General features: G+C 38.2%; 1 protein-coding gene across 4 annotated transcripts in view; it reads right to left on the bottom strand.

The window, feature by feature from the left end:
* The window catches only part of LOC109472175 (cAMP-dependent protein kinase type II regulatory subunit-like), a 43,071-nt gene that overhangs the window by 24,707 nt on the left and 5,127 nt on the right, over nt 1-13,237 (bottom strand). For 2 of the 4 annotated variants that reach the window (XM_019771793.1, XM_019771801.1), the window contains exons 2-3: nt 9,283-9,349; nt 1,806-1,910 (exon numbers count right to left, since the gene is read on the bottom strand). In XM_019771793.1, the coding sequence (XP_019627352.1) occupies nt 1,806-1,910; nt 9,283-9,322 (145 nt within the window). In that variant the 5' untranslated portion in view covers nt 9,323-9,349. Of the gene's footprint in view, nt 1-1,805; nt 1,911-4,120; nt 4,220-6,996; nt 7,118-9,282; nt 9,350-13,237 lie in introns of those variants that run through there. The other 2 variants (XM_019771777.1, XM_019771807.1) reach the window with 2 other exon arrangements.

The following is a 13,237-nucleotide window of genomic DNA, read 5'->3' as shown; positions in this document are numbered from 1 at the left end:
TATTTGATCAACGTTGCATCAGAATTTTGCCGGTTGCAGATGATACCCTCCTCGTCATTTGAAAACTATAGACAGTGTCATTCCCAAAAATGCGAATAGGAGACATTCTGCCAAAGTGGTTTCGCACACGCATGATATGTTCTGCCTACATGCTACTAGCAAATAGAGTGCCAAGTTGGGTATGGCATTTTCATATCCTATATCATGATCACACAGTGTAACATAATGAATCCATCAGATACCATGGACCTGAATATCATATAATCTTGTACAGAATATGCAATGTTCCCAGCATACCAGTAATTTAGAGTCATTTAAAGGCACCAGAGCAATCTGAAGGCAGTAAAACTGGCCATGGATTTTCTGGTAATATTTTTTGATGTAGCAAGTTGAATTAACCCTATCCCATAATATACTGCTTGTACTAGTACTCATATATATACTAGCAGTATATTATGGGGTGATGTTGCTAACTGTTCGTAACAATGAATAAGTGAAGGGATGTCCTTGATTTTGACATATCTTCAGAATAAACTGGTTTATGGTTTGATTTTGTCAATGAGCTACATGTATGTGCTGTGCAGGGTGATGCATTGTGGGTTAAGTACTGGGCTATACTGTGCTTGTTGGCCTCACAGATATCTGATATCTGTGTTCAAATCAAGTACATCCTTTCCCTCATTTATTGTTACAGTAGCAACATCACGATTATATATGCATGTACAATCTATAAATATATTACACAGTGTTACACATACATGTACATGCGCACTGTTTTCAAGATGTAAAGATCCTTAACTTTTGCTGTATCTTTCCATTATTTTAATTCAGTCCCTGTGATACCTTTATAAATTATGAGCTGTATTTTATGATATGTCATTGTCACCAATTGAGCTCGGGCTGCCATTATACACTACTAGTACATACATACCGTGTACATCAACTTCATCAAGTTACATGACTGTACTGATCTCAGTTGATCACTAATTTCTTCTCATCTGGTGCCATGACTGAAAGGTCCTTTGATATTTTTCATCGACGATTGATTAGACATCAAAGCAAAACTCAATGTTTGATCAGTGTCATGTATAAATTGATTACTAAATTGACAAACAATGTTATAGCTATATTCCTTTGAACAGCACTAGAGTACATGTCTTAGAAACTTAGATAGAATTAGACATGTCTGGCACTGGTAATTTGTACTCAAGCCAGGGACATGCAAGAAATCTCAATTTTACGATGCCAAAAAAATTCTTCTGCACAATCTTGGGCTTGCTCGCTGGTAGTTTTATTCCAATCAGCCAGTATATGATAAATGGATAGTGAGAAACTGAAAAAGTCAAAGCTTCAACAAGTAGCACAGACAATTTGCGTGGTCAAGCAGAAACCTCTTTAAAAGCTTTATGCCGTGCACACCCAAAAGACATCTGGGAATGCTACTGTGGGAGTGTATGACTACCAGACTGCTAAAGATGCATTTCTGCACTGACCGTGTAAACTGATAGTCAGCAGTTAAAGGTTAAAGGATCTTTTAAAGAAATACATTCCTTCGAAGAGTAACAGCTCTCACTCTTATGTAATTACCATGGTGTGTATTTTGTAAAAATGTGTGTTTAACACATACATGTATGATGATGTATGTGTATATATTTATTAGAACTTTAACTAATGTAAACTGTATCTTTGTTAATTTTGTCTGACCCCGACTTCTTCCTTCATCATCTCAATGAAAAGCAGCCTGTACTATGCCGATCTGAGCTTCTCATGAATAAACAAAGGTTCAAACAAACAAAAGTTCCTACCATCAGAGATGTCATCGTCTGACGCTACGTCCATGTGGTCCTCTTGTTCCGAGGAGGCGTACACCCCTGCACGCTTCTGGCCCCGGCTGCGAAAACGTCCATTTACTACAGGGAGAAAACAAAAGTAAAACACATTAAGCTTTCAGAAAGTAGAAGCGTCACGTCGCGCACCACAATGGGTCTTATGCAACCACCAGAGTGAAGTGAAACACTCCACGAGTATAATGCATACAAATAGAAGTGCTCGATTCTAACACGTTTCCCAACACACTTATTAGAGACAGCGCCTGGATCAGACACCCAATTTTTGATACATTAAGATAATGTGTGATGTATGCCGAACGTCTAATAAAGAAGTTCTTGCAAACTCGGCAAGGTGTGAAATAGTCTCCTCCTAAACAGTCTGCGGAAATGCCAAACACAACGGGAGCTCTGATAAACTCCAAGGGGATAGAACCATAAATTGTTTATTACAATTTCTTCCAGGAGTTCAGTGTTATATCTATGTGTTATGTGGATTGATTCTCTTTTGATGCTTTAATGCTGGAAGCAGGCCATGCTCACAGTCACACGTACAGTGTGTGTGGATTAATTGTTTATACCACGGCTTACTTAGTTCAATATATTTTGTGATTTATCATTTTGTGGGAAGGGCAACAGCCATCTGAAATGCTGACAAGCATTGCCTGATTTAATTATGTGTATGTGTATGTGTATGTGTATGTGTACATTTGTATGTGTTGTATGTGTATGTGTATGTGTATGTGTATGTGTATGTGTATGTGTATGTGTATTGTATGTATGTATGTATTGCCATGTTGATATTCCCAATACAAAGATTGATGTTAAGGCCTCTGCTTAAGCAGAACAGATTGTAAAAAGAAAGGTACATGTATTATCAGAAAATATTATGAGAGAAGCAGTTACATTTATGAAGGTTAGAAATCCAGGGTATGAGATGCACAAGAAAACTGTCACTCAACTGGAAATCTATCCCGTTGCTTGAGTAACAATTTTCTTGTGTATGACATAAGCAGTTGCATAACCTTCTAACAAAGAAGGTTAACTTGATTTGGAATGTAAAGAACATCACTACCATGCTACGTACTGTAATAATGATATTATCATGATTGTATAAAATACTTTTAGTATACAATGTGTGTACTGAGTATTGTAAAAAGCTTCTATACTTAGCATTATGCAAATTGTTTTGAATAGCACTAACATGGGTGAATGAGTGGGCAGCATAAAAAGGTAATGTGGGTCGACCTAGAAGCGTAATGCTTTTACGGTAGCTGATACGGCAAATGTAATGGACCCCAAAGGAGATGTATAAAGATGGAAATAACTCGGAGATTGAAGCAAAATTCTCACGTCAAAGAACAGTCAACAGATACTAATCCCCAAGCAGATGTTGAGAGATGAAATTGCAACATTTCCTTGCTTGTCATTTGTTTAATCGAAAGGAAGGAAGGAAGGCCATTTGTGGCAAAAAATGGGGACTACACAAAAAATAACATAATGACATCTATGCAACCAGATGCATAAAACACTCAGTAAATGAAGATGATAATGAAAATGACATTGATTCGAAAGATGACGGGTTGACTACTAGCATTTATAGGAGTTAGTCCATGTACATGCAAAAATTGTACTGCATTCTATGAATGTCGAAATGTGTGAAATATATAGAAATAGTTAAATGTTACCATATATGTACAAAAAAGTCAATACAACAAAAGAAAACATTACAACTGAAAATCTGTTGACTTCAGAAATGTGTACACAGTTAAAACTGTTAGTTCTAGTTATTCCATGTCCATTCCTCAGATATATGTCCACTGTGAGTCTCATTGTCTATAGACTGAGTCATAAAACAGGTCCATCCCTGTTAATGTCATGGACCACAGGCAATTTTTCTAGTTGAGAACCGTCCTTAATGCAATAGGATTTCAGGAGATTAGAGTCCTGTCGGAGCAAACCCCCGCTGTGAAGTATATCTACCCTAACCCTCTTGAGGTTACCATATCAGATTTCACAGGTCGACACCCCGCCCACAAGGCAAACCTTACACACATCTCCAAACCACTGTGCTAGTCATGAGACTCAACCAATGTCAGGGTTTGCAGTTACAGAAAACACACACTTTACATAGGGGCAAAGACAGCCGGGTATCAAACAATATTGGCATGATAAACTACACACACACACAAGGTAAGTGAACATTAACCGATCGTCCTACATACAACATGTACATAATGGACATCATGCCACTAGAAACACTCCACCACTTCACTTTTTCCCCGGGCACTTACGTCGGAACTTGCAGCAATTAAAACAGCTCATTGTAAAAGACGGACTGAGGACGGCAGTTTACAGCGGCGCGAGGTGAGAGATACTTCCTTCAGGAAGACCCGTGCATGCACATTCATGAAGACGGTGCAGCCGCTGTAATAACCTCCTCTTACTCTCCCCGCCTGTAATCTCCCCACACCACCCTGCTGAATACTAATGAGGTCTAGCAGCCGGGGGTTTTAGCAGCAGCAGGACCGGCTGGAACTGCAGGGGACTGATAGGCCGCCTGCGATCCCCCGCTGTCGCTGCGTTTTATATGTCAACGTGCCGAGGAGGCAACACCTTTCATGAAAAAAAAAGGCTGAAGCATGATCACAGTTGTTGTTGTGTGAATGATACCGTAGCAAAATGTGCACAGCATGATAAGAAATACCTGGCACATATTGTTAATTCAATTTACGACCGAGGACATAGAAGATAAAAGCAGCATTACATGTCATAAAGAACTATAGGGCAAGATATAATAGCCTATTATAAGGTAATCTTGCTGATTGCACATACAGTCAAAGTAAATATAAAAAAATAATAACCCAAAATAGGTCTGCTTGAAGCTAAAACTGTAATTCAGTGCTTTTTGTTTTGAATTAACTAAAGGGCAAGATATAATGCGTACCATAATTTTTCTGATTGCACATACAAATGTACAGTCAAAGTAAAATAAAATCAATTACCGGTACCCAAAGTAGCAATGCTTGAAGCTAAAATTGTGATTCAGAGTACTTTGCTCTGTATTGTTTTCTGAATCAGGAAAGCTGGCATTCAGATCTGGCCTTTAAGGCTGAATGAAGAATAGGTCTATGAAACATCATGCGACATTTATGCAGCACGAGACAGCCCATATAAAAACTGACATTTCAGCAGAAAATCCATACTTGCTGCAAGTAGCACCGTAATGCATTACCGACCCTGACCTAGGTCATTGTATGCCCGATTACCATATAATACCCTGTAATATCACATGCATGTTGTTTTCCTATATATCATTCATTGAGCTATGCTTATAAATCACTGTCATAACTGATAAACAAATCTTAAATATTTCATAGACCACTCCACGGATAAAATAATTTCAGGTTTGTTTTGGTTTATGGCTTAAGTGATACTTTTATGGATTTTAGATGGCAGAAAATCAATGTGTAATATCATGACGTCTCTATTTGAGTTCATACGAATCCCCAAACACAGTGACTGACCTTCAGTACATACATACCTTGTATTCTACATGTATGTAAGGAAGAAGAAAACATCCTCCATCCTATTATTATTTACGATAAAAAACAACATTTCTATAGTAAATAAGATTAGTGAATAAACAAAATTGTGAATCTTGAAGAGAAAGTCACTTATATTGTCAGAGATAAATACATTATCAAATTTAACTATAAAATCAACTTCACATATTGGGAATCACACATGGCATACATAATGGCATACTAGTATCAGGAAAAAGATTTTTTACTGCAAAAGCATCATTATGAAAAAGCTGTTTAGAGCAATTACAAGTCGTTCAAATATCTTTCATGACAGGCAATTAACAACATTTTTAACCACCTTGGATCTTCAACTTACCAAATCTAGTAACGTTAACAAAGTTCTGAACCATCATGCAACAACAAAGTTCCAAATGCCAGAACACCAAGACCTTGTACATACCTTTAAAAAAATAACTGACACGTCCTGCGATCTCAGACAGCAGTAGGTAACCACAACATCTAGACGACAGACATGAGTGTATGACCTTTCCATTGTTCTACATGCCTTGTTACACACAATGACAGATGGTCTGAAGAATGGAGGTCCTGACAATAGAGGTACTCTAACGATGTTCTGATGAGCTTTCAGTCCATCCATCTTTTTAGTAATTGACAGGAAATGTCACTCTTTTGGGGCTTGGTAGCTTCGATGGTGGACCTGGCTTTTGTCTGACATCGTCATTATTTCGTTTCTTAGCATCATCTTACAAAGATGTACAAATGTCGCAAAGAACCATTAGGGTTCTTGAATCATGACATACATGTCATCTTGTCTGCTAATAGTAACATTTTGAAGTACACAATTTGCATTTTTCGTCATTAATTGTCAAGATGCACAATAATGTGTCCACTTGTATAGAACCAGTAGTCCTAGTAGGGTTTTTGAATCTATAACAATTGTATACATGCACTTTTCATCTTGTCTGCTACCAGTAGAAGTAACATTTGTTAAAGTACACAATTAGCAGTCTCCAGTTCAAGAGAGACCATCAGATTTATGAAAGCAACATAGAAATAAGCCACAAGTACATGATGGCTAGCTCAATTGAACTGTTTTCTCTACATATGCACTGACAGTATGTACAAATGTAGCCTGGGTGCCATCTGATTTGTAACTCACTTTCCATTCGCTATACTACCCCGAAAACAAAAATGGATAAAAGGATATACAAGTCCTTCACATTGTCCTGAAATGCAGCCAAGCCTAGCTTCTCGTTAGCCTACAATGCAGACACTGTTGTCCTTATCTTTTTCAAGGACACAGCTTTCTGATTCCGATAGCTATCAGGTCAAGCCAATACTCAAGATGAAATACTATTGGAAGAAAATTTCATTCTTTTATTGCAACTGCTCAGGGTGCCAAAAAACCCTGACAGGTCTTCAATGAATCTTATCTATAAAGTCTTCCTAGTACTAGTAGTACATGTTTCGAGTTTTAAATCATACTTTTGCATCATGCATCATGTTCCAATTATTTAGTCAAGGGTCATCAATTTCCCGGTCACAAACAACTGCCATCTAATGGTATTGGTACGGTAAGTTATCATATAAAAAAAAGTAGAAATGTCAGCTTTTGGACCCACCTGAAAAAGAAAATGCCTCAGTTCCTTCTATGGCTACACATGTATGCCCCTGGCCAGCAGCTCTTGAGTCAGGATCCCAATAATTCCTCAATGATGTGTTCAGCATTAGGTCACCTTTACTGACCTACTTAATTTGCATGATAAGTTAATGCATTTTAATTAGCTCAACTAATCTTTGTTAACCATTCTGTTTTTATCAGCCCCCATAAATTCTACTCAATCAATCAAGAGAAACAAACGTTCAGTCTGAATGGACTTTGGACCATTAAAAATGATTGACATCCTATCTGACTAAAAGGAATCTCTGATATTCTACTTTCTTTTATCTTACTAAAATCATGTGGAAGCCAACAAGTAAATTACTGTCATACCAAAGATAAATGGATTAAAGAATTAGGCTTGACAAGGCCATGTCATTAATCAGTCAGATTGCAGTGTGCTCCACTAGTCTAAATTTGAGCCCATCATTTGCATGTAATCCGATTGCAATAGACGATACATGTATGTTCAGGTTGATTGGCAGCTTTATTAGCTTAGCGATGAGGCAATTTTTCTCTCAATTTAGCAGACAATAGATAAACATACCGGTCACGTCCGCAGACATAATAGAAATTCAGGTCAGATTCCCAAACGAACTACTGACCTCGGGCCAAACATCAATACCATCATTCATTAAACAATGCTAGAAACAATATGTGCCATTTTCAAGTTCTTTGGAATCTAATATCATGACAAAATGTCTGAGTAGTGTGGTTATGTCTATCCATTGCCTTTCTACAAAATATTTTGCAAGAATTGATTGATAAAACATACAATGTATATACGGGCCAGTGTTAGACAACAGGGCTGTTGCTTTTGGTTACACCCCTATGTAATAAAACTGCTTTGCTACAGAGCATTACAGTTAGGTCCTTCAGATTTCTAATTTCTGTGCAGCGATATTTCATTACATTTCCAACAGATGTTACTTTTTGGGGATGATTTTAGGACTGTAAGAAGAACATCAGAGATATATTTAATTTGTAGAACATTTGTAGAGCATTTAAATACATGTAGTGACACATAAACATACCTCCTGAAATAAACAAACAAATGCCTTATCAATCAACCCCTCATACACTAAACAATTTAATCCAATCTTTCTGTTTTACTAAATTGTTATAATTGTCTGTAAAGCCCAATGATGAAAATAGAATACCAGCAATATTCTACTGAGGTTGGTATATTGTAATGTTGAAGGGTGACCAGCGTTTGATTGGTACAAGTCTTCCGCCCACACCCACAGACCCTTATGGGGCAGCTGCGTAATCGAAAAGCACTGTACGCGTAACGTGTACACCTCTTTTACATGGAGCCTGAAGCATCTTACATCAATAACAGCTTCTTAACATGCAAGACCTGGTCTTCTATAGCTTCTACCAGGCTTCAGAGAAGTGGCTGGAAAGAGTAGAAATTGGCCAAATAGAGAGTAATCATGCCAGAGAAGTCAAGCGGCAAACTGTATTCCTTTAGCAGACCAACTCCGCATCCCCTGGCATATTATCTGTCTACTTTGCCAATTTCTACTCTTTCCAGCCACTTCCATAGTCTGGCAAAGACTAGGTCTTCTCTGGTGTACTATTTTCTTACGTCACATCGCATTTTCATAGCATTGAAAAGAAAGGAGGGCGAATTTTCTGGGAAACTGACAGATGACAAGTTTTTTTTTTAATCAAATAAAAACCTTACTGTATACAAACTCTTCTTCACACCTTGCTTCTTCTACTTTCTTTCAAATGTACTAACACATGACAACTCAGCCAAACTCTACCACCTTAATAAGACTTTTTAACCTTCAAGTTTTTAACTGATGTATTGGTTTCTACACTTCTTTTAGTAAGAACTTACCTACAGCAGACACCTTTCTTGACACCTGTCTTCTTATCCTCTTCTTCAACTCACAAACACCTTACGCCAAAGTTACGGGGTGGCCAATTTTTTAAGGGGGGTGGTTTAAGGATTAAATAATTTGTTCTCTTTAATATAGTTGTGTCTCTACATTACCTTTACCTGCTTCAGAAACTTTTTAAAAATGGTCAACAAATTTTGAAAGGATTCCTTCTCTTAGAGTGCAAGCTTATTATTTTTCTTACACATGTTCTTATTTCTTACCCCTCTGTAACTCAGATTGTCCGTCTTAATACCTTAACAATGTATCATAATCTGTTGATGTAACCGTGCTCTTCCAAATGAAGTCATTGGCATGTCTGGCCCATACAGTACAAGTGAGCCATGTCCTGATCTTACCTGTTGTGTTGTGGCCCGGGTCCTCTTTGCCCTGAGACATGGTTTCCTGTTCCCCTCGTCATTCACCCTGTAACAACAAGGCAACAATCCCTGTTAGTACGGCAATCTTAGTGTCAATGGGGTGTGAGGCCTAACTGCAAACATTTTATCAATCCCATCCTTGAGCTGTTAAACATTAGTCAGTTCAGAGGCTCTACAAACAAGGAAAAATAGGATTTCGTTCATGGAACTTAAAACTGGTTACCAAACCTGTTTTAGCGTCCGGGTCTCTTTTGTCCTCTTTGCAGATTCTAAAAACGGAAGAGCTACAAATGGGTTTGGTAACCAGGCAAGGAAACTTTGTACTAGACTACAAAAGAAAACGGCAATTAGTTGGAGAGTGCAAAGTTGAAAATATTCAACGTGTACATGTGTATGATGTTTAGGATCAGCAGCCATTTGAAACATTACAATCTTGCATCCCAACATCTGCTTGGGATGGCAACACAATAATCTTCAATATCTTTGTATCACTTTTGGTGATATCTCACTGAAAAAAAATATTTTAAGAAAGGCAAACTATCAAATACTGTATTCAAGCAGCAACAACACTTTGGCTTTAAAAATAGGACATTCTTAATCTCCAACCAGACCATTGGGTGGCTGCAAGAAAGTATCAAATTGGCAGGGCAGCATCTGTCTGCCAATCGGAGTGGGAGTGAAGAAAAAGATACATCATGTCATGTACAAAAAAATAAAGTCCAATAAAAATGCCTAGAATTGTGTAAAAAATAAGCAGAAAGCCAAACCTCTGCTGCAAAGTAATTTTGACTGAGGGCTGTGACTGCTGTGCAATATTTGACTTTCCGCGCCTGATTTAATTTTCCGCAACATTTATTTCTTTCACCAAATCTGGAGTAAGCCTTTAGCATGATGGATGGCCCATATACCAGTTCAAATCTGGTGGTGCCGAATCACATGCAGCATGGGAAACGCTTTGTGTATGGCCACTCAAGGATTGCCTGAGGCTAAAATTGTCAGACAAGCTGAAGATCTACTGCATTCTGCAGTACCATTTACAACTGCAAGAGGGGGATGTTTGCTTACCTGTTTCACATTCTTGGGAGCACATAGCATTGAAAGTAAAGAGAAAGTACAGAAAGATCTATCTATCAAATGCCTATCAAGTTGTAGCATGCCATGACCGACATTTTTTTCTCAAACAATTGTCTTGTGTTATTTATCTAACAAAGTTGATATCAATGATATTTCTTATAGTTAAAGAGTTTGACTTGTTCCAACACAATAAGGAGAACTCACCATAAATTTTCGGCTGATCCCGTCAACCTTCGTCAGATTTGTGATGCAATCGCTGACTTTCCGGAAGTCGGAAACGTGATGACGTCAGGAGTGCATCAAAAGTGGCGGGAAGACGGTATCTCCCACCATCACGGTTCAGAGAGGGTTGGTGGGCCCAGATGTAAACTGCCTCCTTCACGCCTCTCACAAAGTAATCCTGCTCCGTATCTAGAATGCGCACCTTGTCCAATGTAACTGTATGTCCGGGGGACTCGATGTGTATGTGTTGCGACACTTCCGATGTGTTTGAACTGGGGCGCCTGTGTTCCAGAAATCTAGTCTTGAGAGACCGTTCTGTTTCCCCTATGTATGTCTCTGTTACATACAGTTACATTGGACAAGGTGCGCATTCTAGATACGGAGCAGGATTACTTTGTGAGAGGCGTGAAGGAGGCAGTTTACATCAGGGCCCACCAACCCTCTCTGAACCGTGATGGTGGGAGATACCGTCTTCCCGCCACTTTTGATGCACTCCTGACGTCATCACGTTTCCGACTTCCGGAAAGTCAGCGATTGCATCACAAATCTGACGAAGGTTGACGGGATCAGCCGAAAATTTATGGTGAGTTCTCCTTATTGTGTTGGAACAAGTCAAACTCTTTAACTATGTATTCTACCAACACAGATGAGCTTTCATTCGAATGATATTTCTTATTAGCTATGTTGAGCTATCATCACTAATGGGCACATCCAGCAAAAATATGACACGGAGAATGCGAAATTAACCTTCCCGCAGACTGATTTTCCTGGCCAATTATTCTTTCCTTTTTTTCTGTAGGCTACCTTAAATTCTCCCACAGCCAGCCAAAGGGTGGTTATATATCATCAGTAACATTACAGTCATCTAAGGTAACACTGTACTGTCAGCACATACCGAAGGCAGACAAATGGCACCAGTGTCATTATAAGTCATCTAAGGTAATATCACAAGTCATTTCTGGCAGCTGAGCTAGAGCAAACCAAGTGATGGCCTGAAATGACCTGTAAGGTACCTTAGATGACTCATACTGTTAGAGATCTGGGATCTGCAGTTATCCACGTGCCTAAATCAAAGGTATTTCCTAAATGTTGTTAAATGTCAATGCTGATAACCCAGCTGGGAGCCCTAAGACCAACACATCAAAAACGAGTGTTTGATGACCCAATATCTTCACAATATGGGCTATTAATATCATTAGTAACTAAATTGCATAATATATGACACTTCTTCCCAAGCACAAGAGCTGATTTAAATTTACCACCAAAAATTGGTAACCATAGTATGTTCTCAAGTAAGAAGAAAAAAAGTAAATACAGTGTTATTAAGGCCTCCTCAATGTAAGAATGCTTGATCACCTGGATGTTTATATACCTCAGGGATAAATTCAAGTAAATGTCACAAAAGAATCTTATCAACAACTGTAGTAGTATGTTATAAATATATCAGTAATATCTTTGTACCTATGTTTTGATCAGTTTCTGGTATATTTCACAAACAGACATCAATAACAGGGAATAGAACCTGAAAGCTGTTATGATGTCCTTGCAGCTCAGTCTCTACGCAAAATGACGTTACCATCGAGAAGTGGCTCAATTCCAGCACTATAATTGTCATTTCCCTGAAGGAAAATCCCTCATTTCCGGGGTCTGTTTGTCTCAAAAGTAATCAATCAGAACAGCCAGCCATATTCTGTTCACAGACAGACAAATTCTGAGTTCTTTGAACCGGGAAACCATCTTGAGCATGCAATCTTTCTCAAGCTTCAACAAAGCTGTACTATTGTAATATGATTGCCTATAGCAATCCAAAGACATGGCTGCACTTTTATCAAGCATCCGGCATCAAATTTCAAGCTACCTTTAGACTAAAATGCTCATTTTTTTCAGAAACTTATCATATGATTTCTATATGCCCATTATCTACCATACTTACAGTTACACACAGGCCGAGTCATTCTGTGATTGTCTACTCAGTCTATGAAATTATATTTGAACTGCAAAGTCTACACTGCAAATTACTGTGCTGTTTCCATAGAAAGAAAAAGATTGACAGATCACGAAGAGACCAGTGGCTGTTCTTTTACATAATAACCCAGCGCAAAACATAACAATGTGTATTCCCAAGTTTAGGGATTAGCCATCATAATAAGATGAGAGTTCAGGGCCAATACAAATTTGATTCTACTGACGGATTTGAAACATTGAGAAAAGAAAGTAGATTGTACCTTATGTTGACATTGTAAAAAGAGGTCTGCAAAGGGCTTCTACTAAGGCTGAGTACTATAAGTTATAAGTATAACTAAAAAAATAGAAAACAAGTGCTTTTAAAAAAAAGCTGACATTTCAGCTGACGAAGGTTTTACTGCCGTTATTGAGGTAGAAGTTGTTGAAATGATATTACCCAAGTTGATGAAATTGGTACGAGACCACTTAAAGAAGAAAACACATCTGATAAAAAAAGCAAAACAGCGGATGTTAAAAAGAAAATTTGAAAAACTCATACGTCGGGACTTTAACAATTAGTTTTTGAGTGTTAAAAGCAAAACAGCGACTGCTAAAAAGAAATTAAAAAAAGCTCCTCTCCGGGATCGAACTCGCTATGTGCAAACCCCGCCACGTGCACCGCAAAAAAGGAAAT

Source organism: Branchiostoma belcheri, unplaced genomic scaffold (assembly GCF_001625305.1).
Source record: "Branchiostoma belcheri isolate BF01 breed outbred unplaced genomic scaffold, Haploidv18h27 scaffold10, whole genome shotgun sequence".
Lineage (NCBI taxonomy): Eukaryota > Metazoa > Chordata > Leptocardii > Amphioxiformes > Branchiostomatidae > Branchiostoma > Branchiostoma belcheri.
The sequence above is the reverse complement of the archived record's forward strand: the minus strand, read 5'-3'. Positions and strand labels throughout refer to the sequence as shown.